This window comes from Perca flavescens, chromosome 5, assembly GCF_004354835.1.
Source record: "Perca flavescens isolate YP-PL-M2 chromosome 5, PFLA_1.0, whole genome shotgun sequence".
NCBI classification, from domain to species: domain Eukaryota; kingdom Metazoa; phylum Chordata; class Actinopteri; order Perciformes; family Percidae; genus Perca; species Perca flavescens.
Genome location: NC_041335.1, coordinates 5,740,741 through 5,754,229, shown reverse-complemented (window position 1 = coordinate 5,754,229; position 13,489 = coordinate 5,740,741). Strand labels below are relative to the sequence as shown.

General features: G+C 39.4%; 1 protein-coding gene across 2 annotated transcripts in view; it reads left to right on the top strand.

Moving 5' to 3' along the window:
• The first annotated feature begins 3,202 nt into the window (after positions 1-3,202).
• Positions 3,203-13,489, top strand: part of tacr1a (tachykinin receptor 1a) — an 81,903-nt gene continuing 71,616 nt past the window's right edge. For both annotated transcript variants that reach the window (XM_028578968.1, XM_028578966.1), the window contains exon 1: positions 3,203-3,994. In XM_028578968.1, the coding sequence (XP_028434769.1) occupies positions 3,591-3,994 (404 nt within the window). In that variant the 5' untranslated portion in view covers positions 3,203-3,590. The remainder of the gene's footprint in view (positions 3,995-13,489) is intronic.

The window sequence follows — 13,489 nt, the reverse complement described above, 5'->3', positions numbered from 1 at the left end:
TTCTAATTAACACTTGTGTTGTCTTCCCGTCAACCCATCAACGTCAACGTTTTTGGCACCTTTTTCACAGTTTGTTTTTGCTTTTTCCAACGTTTTAAATTGTAAAATCTTTCTTCTACTCATTTTCAGCACTTATTTCTAATGTCCCATATTTTATGATATAAAAAAAAAGAATTGAAAACTGGTAAATTTGACCTGAAGTCAACACAAGGATTAAGTATTTTCAAAGTCTTATACTTCAATAGTTTTATGACAAATTGAGGCTTTTTTGACTGGCAAAAATATCTTAAACGTGGTACGTGGAAAGATTGGGGATTATTGGGAATTACAATTTATTTCCAAAATGATAATATCCAAAGTTATTTTAAAAACCCATTGCTAAAACTCGTTCCCCCCCCGGCAGGTTTCAACTGTTATACTATTCTGTGAAGGTCACTACACGTGACGCACATGTCGCTAACCAAATAACGTTGGCTAGCTAGCAAGCACGGATAAATGGCTCAAACGTCCAGTTACTGTTGCTTGGTGAAAAAAACTGTAATAGTCATATAATGATTTATTCAATCATGTGACATCCCTGCAGCATATACATATCCTGATAGCCCAGGTTTTCCCTGAAATAAATGATGTCTATAACTTGATTGTGCACAACAGGGCTGAGGTTTTTCAAGCATTATGGCACAAGGAGACCAGGGGAACCAAATATTGTAAAAAATGGCTTAGACCCCAGAGCGATATTATACAAAAATATCTATCACACCTCTCAGATTCACAGTAACAAAACCTGTGGCTATAACAGCTCCTTTACTCCAAAATCACACGGAGAAGGGCTGTGAGTTAAGGTTCATTCAACGACTCACTCTTCAGTCTTTCACTGCCGTCAAGAGTCCAATAGCAAGCCTGGAAGTAGCCCTCAATGAGCTCAATCATCCTCTCACATTGTTCTTTTGGGTAGACTCCTGCAATTGCAGACATGACAAATAGAGCCAGGAAAAAGGCTCTAGGCTCTGATCGAATATATAAAGCTTGGTATTGTAAACAATAAAAGAGTGCTGGTTCCTGAAGAAAATATCCTGGACTGCCCTCCCTTATAAAGAATTTCTGTTCTGTAGTGGATCAGTGAAAATGTATAATATACTATTAAAGTGTGTCTTTACATTATGTTTTTTTTCTTTTATCTTATAAGTCAACTCAGTATTGAAATATTACATTACAGAGAGAATTATAGCAACAGTGTGAAATGTGTAAAGAAGACTTCTGAAGCAAGTTCCATTCCTGCAATTTGAACTTTGTCTTCAGTATGTTCACACCCTATAAAACAGCTGATCTCCAAATACACAATCTAGAATGAGTCCACAAGAGAGGACAGTGAGTGGGAGGACAGGGACACTGAAACAACACCTCAAAACAAAAATGTATTTGAGTTCTGAGTTTAAACTCTGAGAATTTTGAGAATAAAGTCAGAACTCTTTAATCTCAGAGTTTAAAGTCAGAATACTGACTTTGTTCTCACAATTCTAACTTTAAACTCAGAACTCAGAATACATTTTTCACATTGGCCCTAGTCTCACTTTGCCAGACCTTCCTCCGCAGCACTGCGGAGGAGGGTCTGGCTAGTCCACACAGCATTCCGGGATGGGAGAAAAACGTAAATGTAAATGTAGCCTCGGGAAGGAACTTGTTTTGGTGGTATGTGTATGTGCAGCAGTCTAGTCTAGCTAGCTGTCTGGATTTACCCTGCAGAGATCTGAGGAGCAGTTAACCATAGTCCTCAGAAATCCACCACAGCGTAAAACTCCAACACAAAGAAAGCGGAAGGTAACGGACATCCGGACGAAAAGCAGATATGTATAAAGTACTAGAGACTCAGACTTGAGTAAAAGTACTCTATCAAAAAAGTAATTTGAGTAGAAGTTGAAGTGCTCTTTAACACCACACTTAAGTGGAAGTACTAAAGTATTCAACATTTTTTGTACTTAAGAATTGCAAGCAGTTCATTTTAAAATGTACTACTCAAGTACTGAAAGTAAAAGTACAAGTATTGTGTTATGTAGTTATTAAAGAAAGCAGTCAAAAGTTTAAATATCCTATTGTTTATATTATTTGAAATGCTTAGCCTAAAGGCCACTCACAATTTCTATTGGCCGTAGCAGCAGTACAAGGACAGGAATGTACAACACCGCAGCATGTCATGAACCGCGGGTAGCTGGTTAGCTAGCGCTTACTGATAGCTCAAGCTGGTGTGCCATTTGTGTATTATATTTGTATAATATAATAATAAAATAATATTTGATTTGTTTCTTCAAATTCGACAGTGAATTTTTGAAGGCTGGGAGCACGCGTGGTCTTCTTATAAGACAGCTTGATCGCTTGATTGGCTCAATGATGAGCCAGCATCATCAAACCTGGTGACAGAGCCATCTACCGCTATGGCAGTGATAATGTGGGTATGGAATGATTCGTAACATTTTGATAATTGTAACGAGTAACGATGCAGCAGATAACAAAATGTATCGGAGTAAAAGTATTAAACTCATCGAAAAAATGTACTGAAGTAAAAGTGGAAGTGGGAGAAAAAAATATATAATACTCCAGTAGAATACAGATAGAGCCTTTTAGTACTTAAGTACAGTAGTGAAGTAGTTCTACTTTGTTACTATACATCTCAGCCGAAAAGAGAACAGAGCGATCCCGGAAGTGGAACGTCGTGGATATAGACTACATTGGCCCTAATCCTCTTCCATGCAAATCACATTCAGTAAAAAAACGGATTTCTTAAAGTGTATTTTGAGATAATCTAGTCATCATTCATCAATGATGCCACTGCTACTACACAACTACGACAATTATTATTACAACTTATGTATTGTTATTATTATTATTATTATTATTATTATTATTATTATTATTAACATTAGTATTAATACAGTATTAGTATTATTGCTAATGTGCCTGAGTTCGTTCAGCCAGTGTCCTGCTTGTGTGCTGTTTGGTATCGCCTCCAAAGGAATTTTTAATCAGATAAGAGGCATATTTAAGCATGATAATCCTTTTGGCTTCCCCGTGCGGTGTGAGTCGGATGGAATTAATTACTTGTAATCATAATTATAAAGACTGCCCATTGGACGGGTGCGCAGCGGCTCGCTACATAAGCCGGTGTGCAGCCGCTGGGTTCGAGCAGAGAGAGCTGGGAGCGGCTGAGGGAGACAGGAGGACGGAGCAGAGAGCTCAGATATGTGCGACCAGTGAGAGGAACACAGACTTGTTCTGATACTGCAATGCGCGTCAAAGGCGCGTTTTCGTTTTTACGCACAGCGAAAAATGTTCAAGGGTATAGGCTAATAGATAGTAATAGACTGTCACTGTAAAGTCCACGTGAATTACTTACACTGAATTCCATATTGTGTTCTCTTCGAGACAGCGGAGTCTGTAAGTGAACTGCAGACTCAACAGTGCGTGCGGCGGTCAAGCTTTTCTGAAACTTTCTATTGTTCACTTTACATTTGACACTCTGATATTTGACGTTGTCATGCAATGAATTTGGTTCATGCTCGGTAGTTTAAGTGTGACTTTTGGTCTTAAACAGCAAAATGGATGCTTTGTTCAATATCACCAATGCGTCAAATTGGACCAGCGGCTCTAACGACACCAGTAACGGGACCGTGAACTGGAACCAGTTTGTGCAGCCAGTCTGGAGAATTGTGCTCTGGGGCATTGCGTACAGCTGTATAGTGATCGTGTCCGTGGTAGGCAACCTTACGGTGATCTGGATTATTATTGCGCATAAACGCATGAGGACAGTCACCAATTATTTCCTGCTGAACCTGGCGTTCGCCGAAACCTTCATGTCCGCCTTCAACACCGTGATCAACTTCACCTACGCTGTGCACAACGATTGGTACTTCGGATTGGTCTACTGCCGCTTCCACAACTTCTTTCCGATCGCGGCTGTGTTTGCCAGCATCTACTCAATGACTGCCATCGCTCTGGACAGGTAAGCTGCGGGTTTCACTGTCCTGCTTTAAAAGCGCACAATGTAACCATTACCCATTCATGATTGATCAAAAGTCTTCACCATTTTCTCCTAAATCATTCAAAGCAAAATATATGAATAGTATGTAGAGCTGCAAAGATGAATTGGTTTGTGTCATTTTTTATAAAAAGAAAAGTAACAAGATTCTGACTCCAGCTTCTTAGATGTAAATATTTTCTAGTTTCTTCAACCCTCTATGCCATTAAATAAAATTAAAAAATTTTTTGGGTTTTTTTCGCCTTCAATTGACAGGACAGTTAGGTGAGAGAGAAGGAAGACATGCAGGAAATCGTCACAGGTCGGACTCGAACCCTAGACTTCTGCGTCGAGGTTTAAACCTCCACGTATATGTGCGCCTGCTCGACCCACTGAGCCAATCCAGCCACATTTAATTAAATATCCTTGAGGTGTGGACAAAACAAGACATTTGAGGACATGTTCGTGGGCTCTGGAAAACACTAATTGACATTTTCTGACATTTTATAGACCAAACAACTAATCGATTAATAGACAAAATAATCGACAGCTTATTCGGCAGTGAAAATGAATCAATAGTTGCAGCCCTAATATGTTATGTTGCAGTGGTTGCGACTAAAAACCAAATTCTGTGGAATTCTGTTGAATTCCCCTTTGCTCTCTTATAGTCCTATAGCAATATTTTAGAGCAAATTACTGATATGTGATGATATGAAGAAGATGTTGGTCTATCATTAATTCGCTACAGGTGGTGAACCGTTTACTTTTATTTTTCTTCTCAGGTTAGAGATTAGAGTTACAGAGTGCTCTTTGAACAAAACATTCATAGGGCACGTTTTACTTTAAAGTCCAGCACAACAGTTAATCTCACATCAAAATGCATTAATGCAACCAAAACGCACAAATCTCATGATCAACTCTGAACGCCGACAGCATTTGTCTCTCAACCGTAACGCTCTTATAAGCCATTGCACAATTACCTTCACAAAACAAGAGAGACAGCATTACAAAATGTGTCACTGTTGTCTTTGGAGTATCTTTTATTCATTTATTCAGAATGAACCAACATCCCATTACAAAAAAAAGAAAGTCACTTCTTTATTGCATGGATTTTTCTATACAGTATACTGTATGTCACAGACATTTACCAAACATTATGCAGTTTCAATAGGCTTTTTTATTTGCCATTATTGCAAGTGTTCTCTTTCACATCACACTGTATGTCCTCTCTTGCAAAACACCTGGGAAATAATCTTTGTTGCCTGTCCGATCCATACATGGCAGTCTTCTGCAGATGTGCCCATCATACCCAGCATTCATTGCGTCCAAGAGGGGACTGATCATGCAGCCGGTGGCCATAAACTCTCCACCTCTATGGGGAAAATAATTGCTGGAGAATGGAGAGAAAGGTGGAAGGAAAAGTGACAGTTAACCAGTCTGTGACTGGTCTAGAATGGTGAAATGCCACATTGTCCCATGCAGGGACACGCACAGACATTTTGGAGGGCAGGGGCTCAAGTGAAGGGCAAACAATTATTCAATAATTATCTATTAACAAAACTTCCTAACCAATTTATTTTAATTCCCTCACGCTCACGCAATTGTTCAATACTCTTTTTCTGCAACAATAATTACGTACAGAAAGACAGTAGTCTTCTTTAGTATTCTCTGGGTTTATAACAAGAGCAGGCAACAGCAGAGGAAACTCTGCCACAATGTTTTCTATGCTACTAGTTTCAAGTATATAATTAGAATAACTGACGGCACCAAGGAGAGGGAGATAGTTTGACAAAAAAAAAAATTATTTTGCAAATAGCGATACATAATTTTAATTATTTTTGTGTTATTAATAAATAACACTTCAAAACCAACAAAAATATTCACACTAAACGGAAAGGGCTGTTGCTGCTATTTTTCATGTAGTGGTCAATTTAGAGGTTTTGGTCAATTTTGCTTCCATGTCTTTGTTTAATGGCAAGAAAACTTCCAAAATACACATTTAGTTGTTTTTTTTAGACCTGTAACCCTGTAGATTTCTTCTAAATGAACCAAACAAGCTAATGTGCATATTTAAACATAACATTTCATGAAAAAAAAAAAAAAAAAACTCTGGATGGAAGTCATTAACTGGGAATGTTCTGTGGTGAAATGTTTAGTTTAAAAATCCTGTTTCACTTATTCACCTGCAGTGCCTTGTCAAATATGTGCAAATTAGCGCATTTTAATTAATTAACGCCTAATTTGCATATCAATTTGGCGATTGTGATGACATTGGGAGGGCGTCAGACCTCGACAAACTCATCTCCCGACCTGATATTTACATGTTTTTATTCAATAAATATATTTGTTTGATAGGGAAACTGTGCGCAAACAGGAATATATATATATATATATATATATATATATATATATATATATATATATATATATATATATATATATATATATATTTAATTCATTTATTTATTTAAAAAAAAAAAAATACTACAGAATACAGGGCACTTTTTCTCGAGGACACAAAAGGGCAGGTGCTCAAGCCCCGTTTGATATCTATGTGTGCATGTGCCTGGTCCCAAACAATATACAGTTTGTATAAAGTGTTCTGGATTTCACCTCATTTGCCTGCTTTCCTCACCAAGTCTTAGAGGTTTTCAAGGAATAAAAATAAGCGCTCATTGTTGTATGTCCCAATAGGAGTTGATGGATTTCTATTTTAATTTTTTTTGGCTGGACTTTGTTCCGGCAGGGCCTGGGGCCAGCCCTACAACCTCAAAACTCAGTTGCTTTATTGCCGATCAGTTTGTCAAGTTCCACCATTGGTCAAAATGAGTGTGATGACCTCAGTGTTGGTGTTCCCCGAATGTCCTTCCAAACTGTATTGGCAGGACACAGGCTTTTACTTTTTTTTTTTTTTTAAAGAGCCTTATTAAGTTTTTACAAATTACAATTTATACATTTAAACATACAGTAGGCTACCTGACATAAATATAAACCATACAAGAATTAAACAAATATAAAATAAACAAAATTAAACAAGTTCACACACATATAGCCTCATACGGTACTCTAGACACACACACACACACACACACACACACACTGTCTCATATATGTGTAGTGTGTGTGTGTGTGTGTGTGTGTGTGTGTGTGTGTGTGTGTGTGTGCCTGCTCCTCTCTGTTGCTCTCTCTTCAGAAAACAAATTAATGTGTGAAACAAGTAGGCCTGTGTAGTTTTTTTTGGGGGATTACAAACTGCAGTGACAAGAGGCTATTTCTAAATAAATATAGTGGATGGTTTGGATATTTCGTCATGTAAAATTTTGGGGATTTTGAAACTGCAGGAGAATAGCAGGGAGAGGGGCAGGAAAATCAAAGGTTGGCAAGTAGGGGATGCATATTTTACCATTTATCTGAGGCAGATCATTAATATTGTATTTAATATAGCTTATATATTGTTTATAATAGGTTATCAGTGTATTTTCTTGCAGGATTCGCTTGTGCCTCGGGGACAAAAATAGACAATCGCTATAGTGTACTAGGCCTACACATTATGAAGAAATGAGAAATCATCTTTAAAATAGAACCATCTGAAAGTAGCACAAGGAAACAATGCCAGCAGAACTTAAATGTACAACATCTAACTTTCTGCTGCTAGGGGTCTCTCAATCAAAACAACGGATGGTAAACACAGACTTTTGATGACGTTGGGAAGTTGCGTGGAATTATGGGAGTTGTATCATATATTATTATTAAACACCATCCCACCATTAGATAAAGTATTGGCTTTTTATGTCTGTGAAGGTTCTCAGTCATTCAGTTCAAATCAATTGAAACTAGACTTGGTTAAAGGTACTTTGAAGACGTTCTGCACTCATCTGAGAGACCTTTTCAGTTGTGATCATCTTGAGAACGACACCACAGAGATTAAATGCTGGGTTTCCTTACCGTTCAGTTGGAACTGAAGAAGTCTCTCGGATGAGAGACAAAAGGTTTTCGAAGCACCTTTAACAAAGTCCAGTTGCCCTTGATTTTAAAAATAGGACTGGACTTTCCGTTTGCTTTTGAGAGGCGTCGAGCCTAGCTGCCCGCTCCTAATTTGCATAAAGTTGCCTGGATTCAACTTCTTCTCCAAAGTGACGACACTACCAAAATACATTGGACGGTCGCTCCCATAGAAATTAATGGGAAGTGTGGAAATGACGCTGACAATGGACACGTATTATGACGAGTAGTTGTTTCCTCCGCGGCGCCTCTGATCTGCTGTCCGCTGACTTCGCTCCGTGTGTATGTATGTGTGTACTGTATTTGTGTGTGTGTATGTGGTGGCATACACACACTACTAAAGGCTACAGCGTGATGATGCATACTACAGTTTTAGCTTTGGGGCTCGTTTAATACCGGGTTTCGGTACCCATCCTTAAACCTGCATTGTGTAATTTTTTGAGTTGATTCTTTCTTCTTTTCTTTCTGCAAAAAACCCTTTGTTCTTTCAAAAATATGTGCTCATTCATGTGTAATTACTTCCTCCAACTAATCAAAGTATTCTCGTAAGCGTAGAATCTGTCATTCAGAATCATTCAGAATACATACGAGCGACTCGCTCGAATGACGGCAGCCATGTTGCGCCTCCATCTTTAAAATACTTTAGCCAAAGAGGCACATACCTCCGCATTTCGCCCTCTTACACCTAGTGGCACCGTGATGAATGCCAGGGGGAGATTACTCGCCAGGGAAGCAAAAAAGAGAATTTAAAACGACAACGCGACTGGCAAAGCAACAAGACCAAAGTTAATATTGGAGTAGCTAGAACAGCTACGTGTAAACGATGGAGAGAGCTAATTTCAGGTTCGGCCACTGTAGGAGTTAAAACGCGCTCAGAATGGGAAGGGCTGGAAAGTAATATTCAGGTGGTTGTCATATACAACTTCACCACTAGATGGGAGAAATTCTTTCACAATGTAGCTTTAAATAAAATGATTATCCTTATTCATTGACTTTTGCGTTCAACTATGAAAATACGGTCAGCACTGCTACAGATGAACATGTAATATCTACATTCACATTATAGACACCACCGCTGACTATCCCTGTAACAATTTCAAATGTAATCTTGATTTATAGTTATTTTGTGTAATGTTAGCGTAAATTAAACCGATTTTATAATAGTATGTAAAGCTACTAACACACAGCTGTTTGGAGGACTGTGTGGATAGTCTTGTAAAAGTAAACTCAGTATTGAGAAATGCATCTCACTGCTAATAAAAATAACTCTAATGTGTAGCTTTCTTTTCTCCCACTGAGGACCTCTTCTTATTGTCATATCTTGAAGGGAGCTGTGTGTAGCCTAATGAGTGGAAAAATCCACCAACACAGTCAAGGTTAATGGTTCAATACCCTCTGGATCAAGTCTGAGTAGAAATAAAGTCTTTCCTAAAAGCAGGCAATCATTGTACATACTGTACTGTAGGCTAGGTTTTATCTGCCCATGACAGACTCTATACTGTAGCGACTCTGCTGGGAATATATGGAGTTTGGCAGGGTGATATATTGAAATCTAAGGTTTCCTCTTAATGAACATTCATGTGTAAAGGAACCCTATTCATCAATGGTAACAGCTCCTTATGAAAATGAAGCTGAATGTAAATGAGTTGCATAAAGAGTACTGTGCTGCTGTGTGCATGTGTGTGAGTGCCTGAATATGTGTGTGTGTGTGTGTGTCTGCCGTTGCTCGTTCATGTGTTTCTGCATGTGCATCTGTCTGTATGTGGTGTGTGTATATACTGTATGGCGTCAGGTTTATGTCATATCTCGCAAGCGCAATAAAACATGCTCACGAGCAAATTATATAATTCCACACGCGCTGATATTACTCTTTGCTAGGGGTGTGCAAAAAAATCGATTCACATTCGAATCGCGATTCAAGCTCTACCAATTCAAAATCGATAAAAACATTTTTTATTGTATGTCTACTGCAATCACATGGGAAAAGTAACTACATTTACATACTGTGAATTGTTTTGTTAATCGAGAATCGTTTTTGAATTGAAAATCGTTTTTGAATCGAATCTTGAGCCTGAAAATCGATATTGAATCGAATCGTGACATTTTCTGAAGCGAGCACCCTCTTACTCTTCGCGCACCAATTCAACAATTGAGAGTTACAGGCAGCTGCGAGCGTGAAACCAACCATAGGTAGAGGGAAAGAATGGCACCACGGGCACAGAGAAGCCACCACACGCCCGCCAGCGTTGGCTTTGCGAGCACTGTAGGGCAAATACACGCTGTAGCAGGTAAACTCTGCTCTCAAAGTTGATTTCTGCTCGCTTGAATGAAACTCAATTTTGACATTTTGGGGAGTGGAAACCAAGGAAGCACAGGGCCCTCCTATGATTAGTCATTTTCAAGGCGATCCCACCCACACAAACCTCCTTAGTTCGCTCTGATTCTCCACTGGGCGCATATGTGTTGCGTTCCCGCTGCGCCGCTGTTTTGTTCCGTCCTCAGCCACGCGCCATACCGCCACCGGGAGCGTCTCAGAAGCGGCGTGTCTTGCTGCCCGACTCACAGATTATATTGGTGCTACAAGTACTTCACAGAACAATCACATGTTTATTAAACTAGTATCTACCTTCCACTCCAAGTACTCCTGCAATTAACCTCCATGCCTTCTCTTTTCTGGTGTTGTCCTGATAAAAAAAGGGGTGAGGCTATTTGCACCCATGGTACAATTAGCAGTGTATGCTATTTGTACCCCTGGTACAATTAGCAGTGCTATTCGTACCCTGGTGCAATTAGAAATGAATGCTATTAGTACCCCGCCGGTGCACACAGCAATGTGTTCTATTAATACCCCGTCTGGTACAAATATCAATGTATGCTATTTGCACCCCTGTGCATTTACAGTACCTTATATTTACACACAGTTATCCATACTACTCATGTATTACACCTTTTTGGAATATTATCACCCTGACATTCTTACCCTAACCATAACCAATCCCACTCCTCTTGCCTAAACCTAACCAACCCAACCAGAGCAGGCATATTCATGAGTCTTCCCTACCACCCTGCAAAAAAAATAAATAAATTCGCGTTCGCGGGTCCTGACTTGCGCAATTGCATGCAAATTATCCAATCCAAATTTAAAAAAATAAGATCACCACACAGGGAAATCAAACTCCAAACTCCCATACCATAGGTAAGCATACTAACCACTCACCTAGCAGTTCTTTCAGGATATTGAACAACTGTTTACCACTTGGTTTCTTCAAGCCTCGGTTGCTAGGTAACCATACTGTATACAAAAAAATAGGTACTAACTAACAAACCAACAGTTGTATGCTTTCACTGAAGACAGAAAGCGCAACTTGTAGCATCCATTTTCCGCTAGAAATTCAATTGTTATAAACTTTAGAGACAAAACTTCCCTAATATGCCAGTTTCTGCGGTCATGGAAGATGAACGTCCGCCATGATTTCGGTGCACGCGAGCAACGTTTTTGTTGTTGTTACGTCACAGGGTGTAAATAGCTCAGCTGTGTTGCCAAGGCTATTCGTACCGGGGGTGCAAATAGACACTCCGTAAAAAAAGATCTGTGAGGTGGTATTATGTTTTTCCACCTCCACCTGGTAAACTGACTGGATACTCTCGCTGGTTCACTGCCTGCCTTGCTGTCCAAATGGCCCGTGTGAAATTAGACCTGGCGCGTATCTTTAGTGGAGCGGAGAGCCGCTTCACGCATGCTTCTGGGATGCGCCGATTGTCATAGTCTTCTGGGATGTGTCTCTCATCTGTTTTGTTGTTTGGATACGTGCGATGCATTTGAAATGTCCGTAAATCCATCCTGATGTTTGAAGCCACGCCTTGTCTGTCGTACCACTAACAAGGCTCAAAATAGCACCACACTTCAACGGTAGCGTAATGAGGGTCCCTACATGTAACAACGAAGCGTTGAGAACTTTGTAAGTGTACAAACAGTTTATTAAAAAGATAGAATATAAAGACAGTAGCGTTCATGTTTGCATGCGGGCGCCATCTTGGAAAACAGTCATGAGCAGTCGAACGACGAAGCCTTGTTAGTGGTGGTATAAAATAGCGATTTACCATCTGCCCCGAAAGCTAGCGTTAGCAGCTAACCACCGGTTTGCGGCAGCTTGTTAAAAGCTAGAGACACATTCCATTAGCATGAAAACATATCCCAGAGAACGTTCGACTCGGTACACATGTTTTTAACCCATAGGTTAATTTTGCGCCGGAATTGTCCTTTATGTTTTATTGCACTCGTGAGACATGACATAATCCTGACGCCATAATACTGTGTGGGCATCTGTGTCCGTGAATATGTGTATTGTTTTAAGATAAATTAATCCGTTATGCGTCCTACAGTGGGAACATTTGCAGTATTACAGCAGCTAGAGATGTACCAATGCCATTTTTTTCCTTCCAGATACTGAAACGGTACCTGAACTTGCAAATCGGCCGATACTACGTACCGATCTGATACCAGTGTGTTAAAAATATACAGATTGTATATATATTTTAGTACCTGTATACTACTAACCCTTTATGGATGTGATATGATTGCTATCATTGTTGTATGGCCTGGCTCAGGTTAAACCCTTTGTAAAACATGAACAAATACAGAGAATGAATGCTTTCTTTTATCATCTAGTTTGACAGTCAGTCTTAGTCTTGATCAACGTTTACAGCATAATTGCCTCACATCTGGCGCTGCTGGATGTTCCATCGGATGTCCCTTCCCTTCTGCTCTCTGTGTTGCCGTTCTCAAACTCCGTTCCCTTCGGGAAACAACAAACAACTTTGAGCTAGCAAGCTAAATGCTGAAGGTGTGAAGTTATGAAGAAAATTTGGACTGTGCAACAAGTCCGGTTTGCTTGGTTCTTTCGGAGAATGATTGTCAATAAAAAAAATATGCTTACGATACACTGGTAAGAGCAAATGAGGTTTAACCATGTATCCAGCTAATTTAAATAGCTAACGTTAGTAAGTAAGTAAAGTTTATTTGCATAGCACCTTTCATAGATAAAAATCACAAAGTGCTTCACACTAAAATGTAATACAATACAACAAATTAAAATACAAGAACATTTAAATAGAAATAGAAAACATAACAAACAACCATAAAAAAAAAACTAAACTAACTAAAAGCCTGGTTGAACAGCAGTGTCTTCATTTGCTTTTTAAAAGATTCGAAAGAATTCACACAACGTAGAGAGGGAGGCAAGAAATTCCACAGCCAAGGAGCCACAACTTGGAATGATTGATCCCCTCTAGTTTTAACCTGTGAGTGCGGGGAACCACTAATAGCCTCTGACCTAATGACCTCAGACAACAGCTGGGAGTATGAAGCTGTATCAAGTCAGAGATGTAAGGGGGGACTTGACCGTGCAGGGCTCTGAAAGTAAGGACCAGGATTTTAAATTGAATTCTATACTGGACTGGTAACCAGTGAAGTGCTGC